Raw genomic sequence first — 19,473 nt, 5'->3', positions numbered from 1 at the left:
ACTTGGGTAGTAAGTAGGTTTTTAAAGACACGAGATACGACTGACGAGAAAAAAACAAGAACAGCCACTGGCTGTGCCCCTGGTATGATCACTACTCTACCTCCACATGCTCCGCACAGACAGTTAAATAGTAATTCCGACCTAGCTTATTTCTGCCATTTCCTCTCGTCTGGGACTCTTAGATATTTTCTCCCTTTCTATCTATCTTTTTCTACAACACCCTCCATAGTCCACGTGTGATGAAGAAAATGACAAACCCTTTCAAAACTTTGGATGCTTCACCCCGCACTGGCACCGCGACCCCGGCGCCTATCTCTCAAACGACATATCCGGTTGCGGGGATACTTACTACGGTGTTCGGCTTAAATGAGCTACCTTCGCAGGCTTCGGAAGTCTCGTGTCTCTGGCTGCTACACCCTAGACTAGCGAATAAAGAACGCATGACGGGAATTGCCACGGCGGCCATCACGGATTGGAACAGCCGAATCAAGGCGAGTCAAGCCAATTCTAGCAGCCGTTGTATAAAAGGGTTGATCGCTGTCTCATTTGATCAGCGAAATCACGGCACGCGGTTAGTCGATCCTCTTGGCAATGAAGCATGGAAACAGGGAAACCCTCGACATGCGCAGGACATGTTCTCTATCATCCGTGAGTGCTCTCTACTATCATAGCCAGAATTCCCTAGTCTGACTCAATCGGAACTTAGAGGGCACTGCACGGGATGTTTCTCTTTTGATCGACTTTCTCCCATCCTATGTGTTTCCCGGTTCTGAGCACGAAATCACTGAAAATCTCGTCCTCGGTGTTTCCCTGGGTGGACATGCAGCATGGAGCTGCATTCTACATGAGCCGCGTGTGAGTGCTGGTGTGGTCATTATTGGTTGTCCCGACTATGTAAACCTCATGACAGATCGTGCGAAACTGTCAAAACTCCCAGCATGGACGAGCAGTGACCCTCAAGGCTCCCAGTTCTTAGGCTCTGAGGCGTTTCCCGCATCTCTCCTAGATACTGTCCGCAAGTATGATCCAGCAAGCCTGTTTTTAAGCCATACGGATATGGAAGCAAATGCCGCACCTCAGCGTAACGGTTCTTTACGGGAGCCGTCAGAGAAAGAGAAGGCGGCCCTGCGGCCACTGTTGACGCGCTGCTTGGCAGGCAAAAAGATACTCAACCTTTCCGGCGGGCTAGATAAATTGGTTCCGTATCATCGAGGAGAGGCCTTTCTAACTTGGCTGAAACAGGCCATTTCGCCGAGTGGCTGGTTTTCCGATGGCGCGGTGACTTTCGAAGACGTTATCGACGAGGGTGCGGCTCATGAGGTGACCCCCAAGATGGTTGATGAAGCTGTGCGATTCATCAGCGACGTACTCGCCGCCAATGGCCATGTTTCAAAGAACCTCGGATCTGTCCGTGAATTCAAAATATAAATGAGGTAGTGAAGGGTTTAGACGTACGGTGGCAGGCCATGAGATCCTGAATAACATCTGAGCTTAATGCCCTCATACTGGCATATGCCCATCCACCTATAACGAGACAATCGTAGCCATGGATACCGCCACAAGCAGGCATGGCACATCTACGTAGCATTGGAGTAATGTAATATCAAAAATGATACCGAGCAGTGCCTTGTCCTTGAAGAGCCGGAATGGGATTATGGTTGATGTGCGAACCCACCAGGAATAGGGCTCCAACGTAAGCCTACGTTGAGTATGATAGTATTGCCAAAAGTGGCTTTAGGTTTAGACAACGCGAAAAGAAATCCTCCCGTATGGTATTTTGTGAGAAAGTGAGATCGTAAGGGTGTCCGGAGGCTATGTTATGCTCATCACAAACAAAAACCCTTTGTTCTGTAAATACACGGATCTGTGTGCCTGATCCACGGCTCCCATTTTCGAGTCATTCTTCCCTTGACAGAAATTGAGCTTCGATTACACCGACCGCAGCCAGTGCAGCATCTTAACCTTCTCTAGACAGCGCCATAGTCCACATCTAAGCAACCAACTCAACAACACCACCAGCTTCTTTGATCTTCCGCTCAGCATCCCGGCTGAAGTACCTAGCGCGGACAACGATGGGGATCTCGGGGATACGGCCCTTGCCGAGAACCTTCGAGTATCCAAGGGGGAGGAGATCGATAACGGGAGCAGTGTCGGTCTTCTGGCCACTCACATAGGCCTCGCGCTGCTCGGCGGGGACGAGGGACCACAGCTAATAACCAACAATTCACCAGTTAGTTAAATATTCATCGCACTCAATGCTAGCTTCTTGCTCCTCTCAGCCTCGCCGATTCATTCGCGTCTCATCTAGCCCTCCTATCCTAGATCTCCCCATCACGTCACACACCCCATGCAAGCCAACATTTCTTCACTCGTCGTCACACTAGGAAATTATGCGCAGCTCCACGTACCTTGTCGAGGTTGATCACTGGCTTCCAGAACTGCTGGTTGGTCTTGTGGAAGTATCTCATACCAACCTTACCGAAGTAACCGGGGTGGTACTTGTCGAGATTGGTACGGTGGTGGTGCTGACCACCGGCCATACCACGACCACCGGGGTGCTTACGGTGCTTGCCAATACGACCGTAACCGGCGGACACATGACCGCGGCTAGAAGAAGAGAGAGATGCAAGTTAGTTTCATCTGGTCTCACATTTTCACGGTGTTCGTATCGAAGCCGGACACATCTGCTTGTCGCATTACACCACGACAAACGGGAACGCTCGACCACCCGTGGCGATAAAAGAAGAAATTTTCGACTCACGATTTCCTTGTCTTCGAGAAACGGGTAGGCATCTTGTCGACGGTGGTGTGCTCGACAAGACCGGTCTGAGTGTTTGGCGATGGGGGGATGCGGTCGTGTGTGCTGCTCGCTCAGATGTTGAAATCAAAGCTTGGGAGGGCGGCTCTAGATTGTGCGCTAACTTCGCTTGCCCTAAGTAGGGTCAACCCTTCGATTCTTGGCAAATAGTCACATAGTTAATCACGTGCTAGGGCTCCGGACGTATCCTCAGGCTATAGTTACTGTTGAAAAAATATGCATAATACAGCAAGAAGGTCTTCCTTTTCATGAACATTTACTTTATTTGCCTTGCCCTCCGTGCCGCAAAAAACCTTGAAAGACTTCCTATTGTTGCCCCAGTTGGCCGCAGAACGGAACTGCTCGCCATGCTCTGTTTGATCCAAGCGGGCAGTTTCCCTTGTATGACGGGTTTATCGTATCGTTTATCTATCAAAATGATGGCAGCGTAATCATTGCGATGTCTAATAGCTCGTCCAATACACTGGTTAACTGCCCGCATGCAAGAGTTCTCATAGAAATCCTTTCCTGCAGCTTTTGCTGCCAACTGCCGGCTTGCCTCAGAGCCTGAGCATTCTTTGTAAGCCTTGTGCTCAACATACTGGACTTTCGCTTGCCAAACTGCGCTGCGTATGTTTGGGAAGGGCAGGCCAACGATCAGGACACCTCTTCCTAATTCATCAGAGAAGTTGATACCCTCTGACAGCTTCCCACCGACGACAGAAAGAAGTAAAGCCCCTTTCCCCAACCTAACAATATTTGCGTATGCTCCCAAAAGCTCCTCGGTGCTCATAGTCATATCTCGTGACTCATGCAGAATATTCTTTTTCTGCTCGATTAGGTTATAGACTGTCTGGGCCTTCTCTCCTACAAGGGATCTTTTCCATATACTCAATACTTGACTTAGATAGTTATAACTTGGGAAAAAAGCAACGACACCGTCTGGGATAACCTGGCATAGGGCGGCCATTGTTCGTCCCAGGTCAATTATCTGTGTACGCATGTATGTTAGATAGTGGAAACAGAAGAGATTTTCGGGCTCTAATATCCGTACCATTCTCTCCGAATCCCGTGTATCAAAGGTGAAGTCAAATTCCGTGCCAATAACTCCCTTATTTAGCACATGTGCGATCAGATTTTCTGGCGGGATGACATGGCCATAGCTAAAGGTGTCCAGGCGACTCGAGGGCAGATAGGAAAACAAATGGTTTAAGTAGTCGGTCATCTGAAGCTTTTGTTAGCTCATAGGCAGGGGCGCAATAGATGAAAATAAACGCACAGGGGACATAGTTCCGCCAGCTAATATAACAGCCCTCGCATCGTCAACAATTTCGCGGAAATGATTCATTGGGTCAAGAAGCATATATCTTAACTGGATGTCGCCTTGGATCTTTTGATAAAACAACTGCCCCTCGGCTGACGGGTTCATCAATGGTAGAAGGAAGCTCTGAATATGAAATAAGACCGGAGTAGAAGGTTTTCTACCTGCTTGGCGGTCTTCTTGCTCCTTTGAAAATTCAACATACCCATCAACCTTCCTTGCCAACTTGCTCTCCTGCAAGTATCGGCATAACTTGTAGGGGTTGATCTGATCAACGCCTTTCCCAGACATGAGGTCTGAGGGCTGGACAGGGCCTTCAGGAGCTTGGTTTCTTTCGAGAATTGCCCGAAGATGGTCAGAAATTGATGCAACAAGTCGGATGACCTGTGCAACATAGTTCCGGTTCTTTCCTTTCAATCGAGTTTTGAATTTTCGTGCGTATGTTGTCAATTGAAATATAGAGGCTTGCAGCTGCGAAAGTGTGATTGTCACCGAATGGAGGCTGGATATAGCATCCATGAGATTATGAGCCTCGTCAATAATAATGACATGGCCCTTTACAGATAAGTCAAGGGCTTCTCTAGCCGAGCGTTGAAGCAGCAGAGGATATGGAAGCGTCACAATCTTCTGCATATTAGCAACGGGTATCCGATTGAAGGTTCGGTGAACAGCCTACCTCACTGTGTTGAATGACTGAGCGAGATGCGTAGTAGGGGCATATCCCAATGTTCTTTCCTAGTTTGCCCATATCTTCAATGTCTTTAACTGTTGCTAGAGCATGATCTCGAAATTGCAAAACTTGCGTGCCCTTCTCATTTGATGGCAGGAACGGGCATTTCTGTTTTGCAGCAACACCTGGTTGCTGCAGGTCTAAACAGCGTTCATTAATTGCTGTTACATTCTCCAAGGAAAACACTCGAGGATTTATACATAGATTTTTTCGAGACCCGAGAGACAAGTGTTTTATACCTTCCTCGAGCCCATACGTATCTGTGGAGGCTTCGCTAAAATCCTTTGGCAGGCTCGACGGCATATTGACTCTCCGCAATTCCCTTGCGAATTGTGTCAGTTGAGAATGTGTCCTCGAACAGTAGAATATTCTGACATCCTCATCCCCGTCATCTTTATCTTTCTCGGACCGTTTTGAGATATTGTGTTTGAAACGCTCCAATAACTCTAACGTGCCGGCAGACAGGTCACTGGAATAATTCCCTCGTTTCCGCGGAGAGCTTTCCTCTTCGCCTTCACTATTGTAGTCATCCAAGGCGAAATCATCTGCAATTAGTCCATCTGGAGCTCTAGATGACACGCCGAGCTTCTGAGCCGTATTTCAGCAAAGAATTATCATACGGGCGGAATCGGCAGTGACTATACCTGTCTTTTACGGGGTGCGTCCGAGCTCTCCAGGGTAGCCTTCTGCTTCTCTTCTTCCTGTCTTGCATTTGCTAGTCGTATCTCAAGATTTTTCCTCCTTTCAGAAATAGCGCGACTGGATTCACGTTTCGCATACTCCAGCATCCATTCCGGTTCCCCGTCATCATCTGTAACGTTACACGTTAGATCACATTCATATGATATCCAACTGATAGTCTAACAAGTAGTGTTGTTGATAGTCTCCTGGAAAGCTTTGCGCTTATGATCCCGTAGCCAGGTCAATGAACCACATATTATGCTCAAAGATTTTCCCTAGTACAGACATGTCTCAGCAATCGAGCAAATGCATCTTGTCAGTGTGATAGTTGGGCCCTCAGCTAATTTACACTTTGTTATTTTCTACTACGGCAGATATCCAGCAAGAACGCAAGGAGAAATAACAACTGGTCCAAACTTTTAACTCACAGTGCCTATCGCCAATGATGTCAGACGAACGAAATCTGACTTCGAGCGAAGGCCAACTTACCAGTAGGAGACTCAAACACAGCCACATTACCCTTTTCGATACAAGTGTATAGGGCCCGCATGAACTGGAGCTGAATGTCGTACGGCGAAAAAGGGTGATGGAAATCGTCTGCCTGGAGCTCCATGATTCCTAAAGTCACACGCTTTATACGTTGTAGATCGGTGGTTCAAGATAAGTACAGGTGCATTGTGCTAATCTCCTATCATCGAATAATCGAAAAGGGGGGGAAGGGGCCTCGAGCAGATAATGATAATGCAAAGGCCGGCCGGTGGTGGAGCGAAGAACTTTAAGTATGTAGTACTGTATGTATCAGTATTTCGTATTGTTACCGCCTTCCTTGTTGGGCGATTCGCACTGAGCAAGTTCCAGTGTGGACAGTACATACTTGTACGGAGTATGGAGGGTCACTGACTACGTTGAAATTTTAACTGAATCAACCACTTGTTGGTGTTGGCTGGTAATGGAAGGCCTTGAAAAAGGTCCCGCGTGATGAAAAATATTTTTAAGGCCGTCGGTCCTGTGTCGATCACATGACTCCATTGTTGCTTATTAATCAGTTTCGGCGCGCTGGAACTTTTAAGGAGGTCGACCGACCTGTAACCACCCTAAAAGGGGACCCCAGCTCACCTACAACTACCTGACAGGCATAGTACTACTGGCTACAACTCGCTCAGTCAACTGCCATGGATCCTGCTTAATAGAGAAGGCGGTAACAGTACCTCAACTGTTTGTTATTTTTTGTCATATAAATCTATAATTAGTTTCAGAGTCAGTAGCGTTGTCAGTTGACTAGGCGCTTTCTCCATTTCTCTTCGTTCATACTCAGTAAAAAAGCTAGAGAATAAAATATTTAGTTACCTTACAAATAGTAATATATTTCCCATGATTACTTATTTGCCTTGGGAGGAGGGTGCAGATAATACTAGAGTGAGAGAGAAATGGGGATGTGGTTCACGGAGTAAAAAAAGAAATTAGAAAGAAAAACAACAGTAATTATCAACTCTCATACCCCACTCATCCCATACTACACTTCTCCGTTCCCCCATCCTTTCAGTTTCACTCCTTAGTGAGACAGCTCTCACTGGCTGATAACTTATCATTCAGTGGATTTCTAGGTAATTATCCATCTCTTCTGCAAGTCCCTTATAGTTCTTCCAACGTGTTGTGTATATCTAGCGAAGTCTCAGTCTTGTCAGGTCCTTCGGCAATAAAACTCCCCCCACCTGGCCCTCTTTCTCTTCTTTGTCACGCGCGCTCTCTCTTTGTCTCCTTTTTTACGTATCGAAGAACCGTTGAGCCTGAAGAGCCTAATCGTATCATTAGCTCTAGTCTGACTCGCAAACCCAAATTAATTGACAAGGTAACGAAGGACAAGAACGAAACAGAGCAGCTCAATAGTCTGGAGTAATAAGGAGGGGTTAAAAAAAAAAATAGGAAATTATAACAATAAGGAGGAAAGACGCCTACAATGAATAGACCACCGCAAGGTCGCGGTCAGCCAAGGCTGGGTGCTACATGGTATCCAGGGGGTCAGGACGACTTTTACATGCCAGAAGTCATATCCCCTTCTCCCCAAAGGTGCGACCGCCCCATCCCACTTGTTAAAAAAATTTTTTTTAAAAAAAAAGAACAAAAAAGGGGGGGGAAAAAGAAAAGAAAAGAAAAAAAGAAAGAAAGTCTACTATTCCCACACCTGCCTTTTCGACTTTTCCTTCCGTGGATGAGTGTGTTGCTAATCGGAGATCTCTTGTCCCACCAGCAGAGTTATGCCTGAAGTTCCGGAGACGATGCAGGACAATATTGCCCACCTCGAACATGAAGCCCGATCTCCCCATCGCATTCAATATGCTCCTGTACAATATGATCGGTCTCATTTCCCCGAGCGGACTTCCTCTGCCGCCGTAGTCCAGGGACAGCCTATTACTGCCGGCTACGACGACAGTACTCACTATGAACAGTCGGCAGTCTACGATACCATGGAACCTCCTAATTTTTCGGCGTTCCCTGTCCTGCGCAACCCTCCACCAAATGTGCCTCCTACTGATGAGCAGAGAGAAGCGAGTTTGGAGAGGGCTCGGATGGCAGTACTTTCCTCCAATGATCCCGAAATGCAATTGGCTTGGGCCCAAGACTCCCTGGCTTATGTCGAGGTCGCTATGCAGAATGAAGCTCGTCTTTCTCTAATTCAGCCTCCACGTCCCCAAACCCCGCAAGTGGAGCATCAGTTGAAGGTCGACGCGATGAACATCGTTAATTTCTTAGCCGATCAACACCACCCTAAGGCTGAGTTCATAAAAGGCATGTGGCTGGAGTTTGGTAAATTCGGGTATCGCGTCGATAAGAAGGAAGCATTCAGATCTTACTCGAGAGCTGCGGAGAAAGGGTATGCCAGGGCTGAGTATCGCATGGGGATGCAGTTCGAGAGTTCCGGTGAGCCCGAAAAGGCCATCCGACATTACGAAAAAGGCGTTGCTCTTGCGGATTCTGCCTCTTTCTACGTATGCTTCTTCACCACTACCAATCGTGACGGCGTACGCTAACCGCTTGGATTGACAGCGTTTGGGAATGATGATCTTGCTTGGCCAGCATGGGCAGCGTCAAGACTATCAAACCGGTCTTGATTATATCCAGCTCGCTGCGCAATCCTGCGACGAGAATGCGCCTCAGGGTGCCTATGTGCGTATTTCCCTAAAAGTTTATTCGCACGTACTGATCTAACATGGGCTCTTGCAGGTTTATGGCATGCTTCTGGCGCGGGAGCTGCCCCAAGTGAGCGTTCCGGAGAATTTTCTTCCTCTTGATCTCAATGCCGCTCGCGTTAATATCGAAAAAGCTGCGTACCACGGATTTGCTAAAGCACAAGTCAAGATAGGTGCCGCATATGAACTATGCCAACTTGGCTGCGACTTTAACCCCGCGTTATCTCTGCATTACAACGCATTGGCTGCACGGCAAGGAGAGCCTGAAGCAGAAATGGCCATCAGTAAATGGTTCCTTTGTGGACATGAGGGCGTATTTGAGAAAAATGACGAGCTAGCATTCACATACGCTCAGCGTGCGGCGCAAAGCGGGTTCCCAACTGCTGAATTTGCGCTGGGATACTTCTACGAGGTCGGTATCTTTGTTCAAGTCGATATTAAAGAAGCTAGAAGCTGGTATGCAAAAGCCGCAGCAAACGGAAACAAAGATGCCACCAGTCGAATCGACAGTATCTCACGTTCAAAGACGTTGTCCCGAAGGGACCATGAGCAGGTTGCAATTGCTCGGATCAAGTCACGCTACGGCTCTCACCAGCGAAAGGACTCCATCCAATCAGTTTCAGAGAATCTTGAAATGCCGGATCCTTCACGAATGAGTCTTTCAGACAATCCCCCACCAAGTGCTCCATATCCCGACCGGCCACCGTCCCGAGCTCGGCCAGTGTACCCGCCAGGCTACTCGATGCCTGACCCACGGCCAAGCTCAGCATTCGGCATCAATCCGAACATTCGCTCCAATACTCCTAACTATAACCGTGCGGCTTCATATGGGCCTGGGCCGATGGGGTATCGCTCTCCTGCCCCTGTGACGCCGACGACCAGCGGCCCGGCAAGCCCCACGTCGGCAGCACCCAAGCTCGACATTGGCTACTCCGCACCGATTGAATCTCCAAACTCGAGACGTCCCCACCGGTTGGACAATACACCACCCGATCGACGACCCGTCAGAACGCCTATCTCTACTCAGGGCGGCCCTGTAGGCTCCCCAAAGCCAATGGCCTCTCCTTCTTCTGCAACATTTCCTCAGCGTAGTGAATCCATGGCGCCGCCAAATGCACCTTCGGCATCCTCAACGCCGAAGCCCTCACCTGTGTCGGCCTCAGCCAGCCAGAAGCCTGCAGCACAGCCAGCCAAGTCTCAAGGCGGCTTACCAGGCAAGGGCCCCAAGACATTTGAGGAAATGGGAGTCCCGACTGCCCAGAAAGACAATGATTGCGTAAGCCTCCCATTCTTCTCGATACGTTCTTGTTATCTTGCAGAAACTGACCTCAACATAGATCGTCATGTGATACCCTTGAGTCGTTGTAACCTCGGCGCTGTATTCCACCTGTTTCTTATCCGGACAGTTCTCGGGGATAGGGTTGAAGGAGAAACAGTTTGTTATCTGGAGATAACAAAGGAAGAATCTAAGATATGGGCAACGGCAATATGTGATTGGCGAGCTGAACTCCGCCCCCCTTTTCCCCCTTTCGTTTCATGCAATATATTCGTTCTTAATCCTAACTTGCCACCCTCTTCGTCTCTCTTCCTCTTCCTTTTTTTTTTATTTTTATCTTGCTTTCTTAAGATAGCATCTTGGTTGACGGATACAGCACAATCCTTTGGTATTCGATTTTTGGATGGTTGGATCGGCTGACAGTTGCCTATTCTACTCGAAGCATGTATTCTATACTCTTATGAGCTCCAGGCGATCTACATATACTACTAAAATGCCTCGTAAAGAATTCCACTGTTTGTAGCCCACGTGATAGTCACGTTCGATGCAATAGCGTGTAATACAGTGTATTGAGGTAATTCCTTGTAGCAGCAACGTTCTTCGCTTCTCTTCGACCATTATTCACGACTACGCAGTGGGCTTCTCACCCTCAAGATGAGACAGGCGGGACTAAATGAGAAGATGCCAAGCAGCGCCCGTGAGTTTGTCATTCGAGGGCTAAGATTCGGCGGATCTCTAATCCCTAGAAGCTGCCAATGATGGGCTTAGTTTGATTCTGGACTATCTCCGTAAGAGACTGTTTTATCCCTTATGTTCTAAGCATATAGCCTTTTAACTAGTATGTAGTAAGGTTGTCAGACTGACCTGATTACTCTTGGGAGTTCTAGGAAAGCAGAAGTAAGGGTCTACTAGCGCCCTAGAACCACGCTCGTGTCTCCCTTTTTTGTGGTGAGGTGGCTGACCTAGGAGAGCAGTCGTCCCTATTCGGTTTGTAGCCTCAAAGAGATCTATTAAATGAGGTCTTATGACTGATGCCATATAGGCCACAGATGTTTCAGCAAATTTGCACAATAAAGTCACCAAGTGTGAGCAATTCCCATATTCAGTTCAGGCCTCAATAGGCTTTTTGATAACGCGGCCTCTAAAGCACATGCGGTAAAGGCGTTGCGAGAGCTACATCAAAATAAAGAAATTGAAGGAAGGATATCCGGTAAGTGAATCATGTGTGCATTGCATTATATCACCTTTGGGACGTGAGGTGGGGGAAGGATTATAGATCACGGAGTACTAGCGCTAATATGAGACTAGGAAAACAAGTGGTTTACCATGCCCTACAGAAAGTGTCCAATGAAGCCACGTTGGAAACGGTCATACTCCTGGAAGATAAGACTCAACAGCTGCAGGAGCAACTTACTGGCCTCAAAGCTTATGCAAAAGCAACACGAGCAGAGTTAACGACACTTTGTACAACACCATTAACCTCTGACATCCGGCAGAATATCAACCATCTTAAGCAGGAAAAGGAGACTGCCATTGCAAATTTGGCTCAAACCCGGAGGACTAACGCGGTGCATGTGGAAAAGGAAGACCAAACTGAGACCGAGAGAGAATGGAAACATTGGCAGAAACGGGTCAATGTTCGGAGGCGTATCTGTCACGATTTATGGAGAAGATGCTTGAGTGTGGTGGCAGAAGGAATGAGCCAAGAGGAGTTTTGGGTATTTCAATCCCTGATTGACCATTCTCATCCAAACTGCTCACGGTAACAAACAGGAATTCTTGGGGCTAGAAGGAATCCCTCTCCACAGCTGATCACAATGATTACATGCGTAGTAAGGATGGAGCTGGAATATTGATGGCTCTCCTCCTTGTCACTTACTTTTCTATAGTATGGTTTTAGCTTGCTTTAGAATGGTCATCCATCCCGTTGTACAGATGGACATCGCCGATGCAAATATCTACAATATGAGCGTGACCGACTCTGCGAAATACTCACATTACGTGGGGACAAGAGGTGTGTATGATCGATGGCCTCTCGCGCAATCTCTTAAGGCCGAAGTTGATGCATGTCACCATAAACCACCAACTCTCCTCATATATTACTGAAGTGGTGTCTCATAACGCCTTTTCCTTACCAAATTGGAATAGGAGATGGTGACTGATCGAGGTGGAGAATAAAAGAGAGGTAATGGTATCTTGATTATGCGTGAGGGAGAAAGATGTTGTACTCTTTTTCATTCTTGTCCTTCTCTCCGTATATTGAAAAGTGTAGCCTCTATCCTCATCTACCTTCTTATAGTTATACAGTAGGGGTTGTCTTCTTGCGCCATAGTACGGTTATTCCCAGGAGTTTAAACATACATACAAAAACATATTATCGAATGGTAATAAGAAGAATTATTGTGGTGATCAAAGAGCCATGGATATTACTTAGTACAATATATCTATTAATGGACACATCTCCGCCACCTACCGACGATATTGAGCACAAAGATTTAGGTTATACTGGTAGGACGAGATTTGGCATGGCTAACGGATAATCAGTCAAATTGATTATTTAAGTTATTCTCATTCTCTTGGAGTATTGTTATTACCATCGTTGTCGTCGTTGAGAGTACTACGTGACTTTTGGATCCAGAACCCTGGCTTGGATTTTTGCCCTCGAGGCCGAGGATGACCAAGATAACAACACTCCTCTTTGTCTCTCTTTTTTCCATGGGTTTGTTTCCAACCGTTCTCATTCACTTATTATCCTGCCATACTTGATCTCAAGAGAAAGAAGAGAAAAGGGAACAAAAAAAAAGGTACCCTTTCCAATTCACTACGATTCTTTAGTGCCATTTTGCCTTAGTATCTCCACCCCACCCGATAAAGTAAACCCCTCCGGATTTTGTGGGCGTTGAGGTCAGTAGTCCGCCTTCTCTTTTTCTCGGCCATGCAAGTGTCGGCTTCTCGCAACTCCCCCCTCCTCAACATCCACCTTCCCACACCTCTCGTGACCATATTCGCCTTTCAGGCGAAATGAAAAATCGTGCCCCTCTTCCAGTTCCCTCTGGAACTCTCCAGAACGGCCATTCTCGCAATCTTTCAGGCTTCGACATGGCTGCCCGCAGTCCTCCCAATCAAAGCAGTAAGATTCTTTACCCCATACCTATTGAGCTCATGAAGAAGCTCAACATCCCCATGTGGATCTTTTCCCCTGCGAAGCGAAACCAGTGTTGACCTACTTGTGACGGATAATAGATACCAAGCACGTTCCGTGCAAATTCTTTCGTCAGGGAGCTTGCCAGGCTGGACCTGCCTGTCCTTTCTTACATTCTACCGATGCTGCGATTGACTATGCGCCATGTAAATACTTCACTAAGGTATGAATCCATAGAAGGCACTTTGGACAATCCAGTGCCTAAGATCACCGGTTGTCCGCTATTTTTTTCACTAGCGAATAAATACGGGCTGACTACATTCGTCATCATTCTAGGGTAACTGCAAGTTCGGAGCCAAATGTGCGCTGGCGCATATTCTTCCCGATGGACGACGGGTTAATCGGCCCAACCCAGGAATGGGCATGGGTGGCAGCCATCTCAACCTGGGTGGCCGCGTCAATCCGCAAGCGTACGTAAATCAGGATTCAGCTTTGACGAATTCCGTCCTCTCGCAACAGCGGATGAACGGACACGAGACCCGATATGGGCCTCAAGTTCAATCTCAAGAGGATTACGCTACTTTACATTCTCCACAACAACCGTACGATGTTATTCCCACAATTGACGCAGGCCTGGCTTCAGACGCCGGTTCTAAGTATGGATCCCCGGTTGATGATATACGATTTCCGATGTCTCCGAATCACCGCCATTTAACTGCACTTGATGCACCTCTTCCTGCCTCCTTTGATAGCCAAGGAATTTCGCACGCCGCCCGTTATGGACCGGTAGCCGCTTCCATGCCGTCGAAGTTCGGGCTGGAACTATCTCCGCCGGCACAAAGAACCGGCGCCCCCCCTGATGCTCTCCGGAGTCTCCGCGATACCGCGTATGGATCAGATCTAAGGAAGCCTTCTTCGTTCATGGGGTCTTCCCCACCTGCGATACCTGAGGATGGCCCCGGACCTCGATTTTTACACTCTCAGCGGTCGGTGAAACCACGCATGCTCTCCGCGAGTGTACCGCGGCTTACCGCCTTGGATGACTGGGATGACAGCAATTTTCCGATGGAGGAGGACTACCTGCCGATTAACTTGCATGACGATGTGCTCACGCCGCAGGAGAGGCTACGACGTCTTTCGCGTACAGACTATGAACTCAGTTCAAGCCATCGTGATCTCAGTGGACTTGGTATGACCGGCACTAGTCTATCGAAAGTCGGTTCCCCTCTAGCATCCAGTCCGTCCAGGTTTGGTGCTTTGTTTGCCAAGCAACGACAGAAGAAGGAGGAAGATGCGCATGGTACCTCGCTCCCACAAGTCGGATCTCCCCTCCGTGAGTCTTCATTAAACTTCGGTACGAGTCCCAGCCTTGGCCCCATCGGAAGCCGACAAACTTCTGGTGACGTCTCACCCTTTGTCTCCACCCCCTCCCGGCAACAGCCAACATCTATGATCTCTCAACAACTTAGCGGTATGTCTCTTCACCCTGGCGCTGCCCGTCATTCGTCAGTCGGGGCAAGTAGCCGTCTAGACCGCAGTGTCTCGTCACCTGTTAGTACCAGCAGAATCGATGAGGAGCAAGGGGACTTGGTTTTCTCCATGGAAGAAGAAGAGAACAACAAGCGGAATAGCGCCTCCTGGAGCACCAGCAAGGCCGATTCCCATGACGACGACACTACTCCAACGAGTAACCCAGAGTTTCAGCCCTGATTTGCTCCCAAGGAAGCTCAAAAGCAGGAGATAACCACCATTTCGACAATGAATAATTAGAACTCATCATCTCCTGTCAAGGTGAACAATACCAACCGCTCAACAACGGAGGGGGCAAGGAAAAGCAGCATTATAAATTGGCACCAGTCCACGACTTCGTTCATGAGTTATTACTGAAGAACATAACAAATGCCAGCCATATCTGACAGGCATTTTGCATAGAACAACCAAGTTAAGCGATCTCTGGGCATTTTACTACAGCCTTCTCTCGTCTTGCATTTATTTGGCTTAGACAAAGTTTGGATTTCTTTTTTTAAAGGGATGTGGATGGTGTTTCAGAGAATTGAAGAGGCTCAAAATCTTATTGTTGAGTCTCATCTTGTTTATTTTATTCTTTGTGCCTCTGGGCCCTTCTAGGATTATACGATTTGGGTTCTGAACCAAAGGGAACAAATGCTGTTTACTAGCTGTTAAGATTACCACTTCATTTTACTTGGATACTTGTCAATGCGTGTACATTCCCCCTTTTTGTTCTCTTTTCACCCCCTCGATTCTCATTTTCTACAGTCTCTCACCTCATGTAACTACTTATCTCACGAGTCGACGATGTGCTTTATATGTTTCTTCTATATCCTTTTTCCCTTCCCATCCCCTAAGCGCAGGACAGTACAGGTTTGAAGTCAGCGAAGGGGTTCGCAAAATACTTGTACCGCTTCGGCTATATGGAGCGCAATTGAACCCGGAGTATTTGCCAGAGATCTACGATCTACATAAAACCTCCACATAGGCATACCGACGCCTAAGATGAGGAAACCGTTCAATTAATCATCAAACTACCCAGCCGATGGTCTAGGTAAATATCTAGACGAAGCTACATAAGATTATCCCAATATAACAGTGCCACCCGACTCAACGTCTCGGTAAAAAAAAAGAAAAGAACAGCACAATGACAACGGTAACAGCAATGGTAATAGAGAACTAGCACTCCGTTGATTGAATTGGGAACTGCATTTGCCTTTCTATTAGGCTTATGGGTCAAGTCTCGTCCGTGCACATGGTATCCCCGTTGAGAGGGACAAACGCCGCCGCTCCCTTTGACCGTGCCTGAATTTGCGCGGTCTTCTCTCTGTTAATCTGGTCGGTAAGAACCCTCTGCTCAAGAGTTCTAGCATTTATCTGTTTAGCTCTTTCTGCCTGGTCACGATATAAGAACTTATAGAGCATCTCAGTACCGGCCCCAATGTGATCTACCATGGTGCTAATAGCCTTCGTGGTAAGAGACTCAACCCTAGCAACAAGCGCCGCCTCCTCGTTAGCCCGCTGACGCTTTGCTCTTTTATCTTGTTCCACCCATTCTTCTCTCTCCTTGCGCTTCTTCGTTTCGACCAGTCTCCGCCGCTCTTCTTTCACTGCTAAATATTTAAGCGAATGGCCTAACTTTTGCTGGAAGGGCGGAATGATATCCAGAGGCGGCGACGAAAAAAACAGTACGTGACCTTGATTATCACAGTGGAACTGTTCTCGAATATCTTCCGGAATGGCAGCATTAGCAGCATCGCTTAAATGGAACACTTCAATTGGGCGAGGAGCATTGGGGTTGTACACCGCCCCTGGTGGAATCTGCATGCGGTTTGCCTGATATGGTGTATATGGTGGTGCTGGCTGGACAGCTGCGTACGGATGAGATACGGCCGATGTCTGGTAGGAGGGGTGTGGAGTCTGCGGTACAAAGCCGCTAGAACGTCTCTGTAAGGCGGGCTGATATGCAGGAGCAGGGGGTAACTGAGGTTGATAAGTTGCCGAAGGAACTGGAACGGGCGCGTTTTGGATAGGAGGGATCGGCGCCGCAGGCGAGCGTGGTGGTACGGGAGTGGTTCCAGCTACAGTAGAGTTACCTTGGCTATCCACACTCGGCCGCTGTGGAGGCTGACTGATCGAGGCCTGCCGGGCGGGAGCAGAAGGCACATTCTGTGGAGGTAAAGATGGGGGTGGGGAAGGTGTTGGCTCAGGTGGAGGTGATTCCTAGAGACGGGAAAAAAGTTGCTATCAGCTTCAAGAATTTCGCTAGGGCTCGTGGGGGCGACTCTACAAAATGGTAAAAACTCACATTCTCATCTCGCGGGCGACGATGAACAGCACCAACGATTGGGGGCGCGTTCTCGGCTCCCCAAGTCGGTTTTGGAAGATCATCTGTCTCCTTTGCGTCGCTTTTGAGCAAATGCTTTATAGGGCTTGGGATCTTCTTGATCCTCCGAGGTACATCAAACAAATCCATTTCGTAGTCCTTTTCCCTCACCTCGTCTGGAAGGCAGCTTGCCCAAGTCTTGATCTTGTTCAGCTTGTGTTTCTCTTCATTGTACCGAGCTTCACAGACATATACATCCTTATCAGGAGGGAGGCCTCTGGGTCGACCGCGGTTGTAACGAGTGAAAAACATCACAAAACAGCGATCCACCACTTCCTCGATCCGATGATCTCTGTACTGGCCAGTCTTCACTACTTCGTTTGGATAGAAGTGCTTCTCAAGGTGGTGGACGGTCTGCTCGGGACGGTAGTACCAACAGGCATTGACCCATTTGTCGCCCTCAGAATCTTGCCAAGTACGATAGATCTGCGCCACGATGGGTTTGGTTACATCGTTAGGGTTCTGTATATGAACCCAATCACCGACCTTCCACAACTCGCCTTTATAGAGAATTCCGTCCGGTAATGGCAGACGCCCATCTTCCATAAGATACTCACTGTCCGGTTTCTTTTTCTCGATTTCAGCGAGTTTTCGCGATTCAACTTGCAAGTCCGCGGCATCTTTATAAATCTGACTCTCAGGCTGGTTGTATACTTTGGCGTTGTTGAACATTAAGTCCATATCCCTCATGAAATGATCCACAGAGTTGTACTTCTTCCGCTTAGACTTTCGTTTGATTATGTCAATGGCAATCGGCTCTTTGATCTCCACATAATAGTCGGGATAAGTAGCCTTATCAGGCAAACGCTCGAAGTGTCGAACCTTGAGCGCACCACTCGGCCCCTTCAACTTTCGCATTCCCTTCAAAACAGCTTTGATCCTGGCCTCCATCGGAGTGTCCACGCGCGGCGGACGACCTCGTTTCTTCCTCATCTCAGGATCATTAGACTTTTGCCCGTCATCTTTTCCACCGTCTCGTTTGCTTCCAGGACGGGGTCCCCGTTTTTTTTTCCGCCGACCATCGTCATCCGAGTCTTCATCATCCTCATCATCCTCATCGTCTTCCTCTTCCTCTTCTTCCTCTTCCGGAAGAGGATCTGCTTCAGGGATCTCGCCGAGATCTGGAAGCTCAGCTACCTCAGTGGAAATGATTCCTTGATCTACCAATTTCTGAAATTCAGTAATAAAAACATCCTGGTGACTGTCGTCAATAAATGCGTCCAAACCACAGGGGGGCGGGGTTGAAATGTTCTTCTGCAGACCTTGATCACGAGTGCGTCTTCATATGCCTGGGATTTAGGGCGGTTGTAGGTTTGCGCGTTATGGGGAATCTAGTGAGTAGGATTAGCTCCGATAACCAATGCATCATAGGAACGGCTGTGCCTTACGAGAGCGCAGTCTCGTACGAATTGAGAGAAATTTACGTATTCCCTCTTGTTTATCTTCTGCTTTAAAATACTGAGAGCCATCGGCTCTTTTATAATATCGTAATAGTCAGGGACATTGCGCTTATTAACGCTGCGTTGGAATAGTTTCGACGGATCATGACCACTGGGAAGACGGAGATCGTGAGCTTCGCAACGTGACCAGGAAATAATCCTAGAGAGGGGGTTTTGTTTATCAAGCACTTACTCTTCCTCCCTGAACTCATAGATGGCCATGACAACTTCCATCATTGACCTCCATTGTTCGTCAGTGACACTCTCAGCCGCCGCAGCGCTATCGCCCTTCCCATCGTCCTCAATCGACTTAACAGGCTCCTCAGGTGTGGGTTGGACTTGCGACGGCTCCGACTCTTTCTCCATGCTGTATGCAACCACGATCGCAAAGCCCAAAAACCGCCGATGACACTAAATGTAGGCCAGCGGGAGCTTCTCGAAATTACTCGGTCGATGAGAAATGCTGAAAGAGCGCGCAACTCGCAACAGAGGAGGTCCGCGCAGCTGAGTCATCGGGTACATGATCTGTTTCTTTACACCGTGTTACGCAAAGGTACAGTGCCTAGGTACAGGTAGTTCCCCGTATGTATGTATATTTAATATATATAACAGTACAGTACGTGCACTGCGAGCTATGTGTATGTACATACAATACACACATACATGATAGACATAAGGAGTACCTGGTTTGATACCTACAATGTGTGCACTGGTATTGTACGGAGTAGGGCATGTACTGCAATTTATGGAACTCTAATGATCCCCATAGTTAAGTATGTATATAGCTACTGTACTGTACAAACGGACGTCTTCGAGGTCGTATTTCATACGGAGTTACACCTAGGTGTCTAAATTGTATGTATTATCTTAAATACACATCATTCAGGATCTCCCCACTCCGCAAAAGAGTTTAAAATATCAAAAGTGAATTACCACATCATCACTCATTATGCGGGGTTGGGGTGCAATATCCAGTACTAATAGCCCAAAATGTACGTGTACAT

General features: G+C 47.8%; 6 protein-coding genes across 6 annotated transcripts; 3 read left to right on the top strand and 3 right to left on the bottom strand.

The window, feature by feature from the left end:
• The first annotated feature begins 140 nt into the window (after positions 1 to 140).
• On the top strand, positions 141 to 1,628 carry BDW43DRAFT_265826 (uncharacterized protein). Its single transcript, XM_032040814.1, has 2 exons — positions 141 to 648; positions 707 to 1,628. Exons 1-2 carry the CDS (start codon positions 240 to 242, stop codon positions 1,426 to 1,428), a joined length of 1,131 nt encoding a protein of 376 aa, XP_031903573.1. The 5' UTR covers positions 141 to 239; the 3' UTR covers positions 1,429 to 1,628.
• Positions 1,620 to 2,902, bottom strand: BDW43DRAFT_265822 (60S ribosomal protein uL15). The gene is made up of 3 exons (XM_032040813.1): positions 2,762 to 2,902; positions 2,409 to 2,607; positions 1,620 to 2,209 (listed from the first exon to the last, which is right to left on the bottom strand). The coding sequence occupies exons 1-3, from the start codon at positions 2,791 to 2,793 to the stop codon at positions 1,991 to 1,993; spliced, it is 450 nt and encodes a 149-aa protein (XP_031903572.1). The 5' UTR covers positions 2,794 to 2,902; the 3' UTR covers positions 1,620 to 1,990.
• A 159-nt stretch (positions 2,903 to 3,061) lies between these two features.
• On the bottom strand, positions 3,062 to 6,467 carry chl1 (DNA helicase). Its single transcript, XM_032040812.1, has 9 exons — positions 6,404 to 6,467; positions 6,019 to 6,318; positions 5,958 to 5,962; positions 5,714 to 5,804; positions 5,493 to 5,659; positions 4,795 to 5,436; positions 4,077 to 4,742; positions 3,852 to 4,022; positions 3,062 to 3,788 (listed from the first exon to the last, which is right to left on the bottom strand). The coding sequence occupies exons 2-9, from the start codon at positions 6,140 to 6,142 to the stop codon at positions 3,075 to 3,077; spliced, it is 2,580 nt and encodes an 859-aa protein (XP_031903571.1). The 5' UTR covers positions 6,143 to 6,318; positions 6,404 to 6,467; the 3' UTR covers positions 3,062 to 3,074.
• Positions 6,468 to 7,580: 1,113 nt separating this feature from the next.
• Positions 7,581 to 10,516, top strand: BDW43DRAFT_265801 (putative chitin synthase activator (Chs3)). Its single transcript, XM_032040811.1, has 4 exons — positions 7,581 to 8,516; positions 8,575 to 8,694; positions 8,752 to 9,993; positions 10,055 to 10,516. Exons 1-4 carry the CDS (start codon positions 7,785 to 7,787, stop codon positions 10,064 to 10,066), a joined length of 2,106 nt encoding a protein of 701 aa, XP_031903570.1. The 5' UTR covers positions 7,581 to 7,784; the 3' UTR covers positions 10,067 to 10,516.
• Positions 10,517 to 10,647: 131 nt separating this feature from the next.
• On the top strand, positions 10,648 to 14,845 carry BDW43DRAFT_297779 (spindle poison sensitivity protein Scp3; the record flags this gene model as incomplete). Its single annotated transcript, XM_032044449.1, has 7 exons — positions 10,648 to 10,690; positions 10,740 to 10,791; positions 10,968 to 10,980; positions 11,036 to 11,078; positions 11,141 to 11,203; positions 11,302 to 11,711; positions 13,472 to 14,845. The coding sequence occupies 7 exons, from the start codon at positions 10,648 to 10,650 to the stop codon at positions 14,843 to 14,845; spliced, it is 1,998 nt and encodes a 665-aa protein (XP_031903569.1).
• An 819-nt stretch (positions 14,846 to 15,664) lies between these two features.
• BDW43DRAFT_265788 (putative RSC complex subunit (RSC1)) lies at positions 15,665 to 18,938 on the bottom strand. The gene is made up of 5 exons (XM_032040810.1): positions 18,663 to 18,938; positions 18,419 to 18,581; positions 18,293 to 18,361; positions 16,953 to 18,224; positions 15,665 to 16,867 (listed from the first exon to the last, which is right to left on the bottom strand). The coding sequence occupies exons 1-5, from the start codon at positions 18,833 to 18,835 to the stop codon at positions 15,881 to 15,883; spliced, it is 2,664 nt and encodes an 887-aa protein (XP_031903568.1). The 5' UTR covers positions 18,836 to 18,938; the 3' UTR covers positions 15,665 to 15,880.
• Positions 18,939 to 19,473: the final 535 nt, after the last annotated feature.

Source organism: Aspergillus alliaceus (genome assembly GCF_009176365.1).
Source record: "Aspergillus alliaceus strain CBS 536.65 unplaced genomic scaffold BDW43scaffold_7, whole genome shotgun sequence".
NCBI lineage: Eukaryota > Fungi > Ascomycota > Eurotiomycetes > Eurotiales > Aspergillaceae > Aspergillus > Aspergillus alliaceus.
Note: the sequence above shows the minus strand (reverse complement) of the source record. Positions and strands in the feature narration are given on the sequence as shown.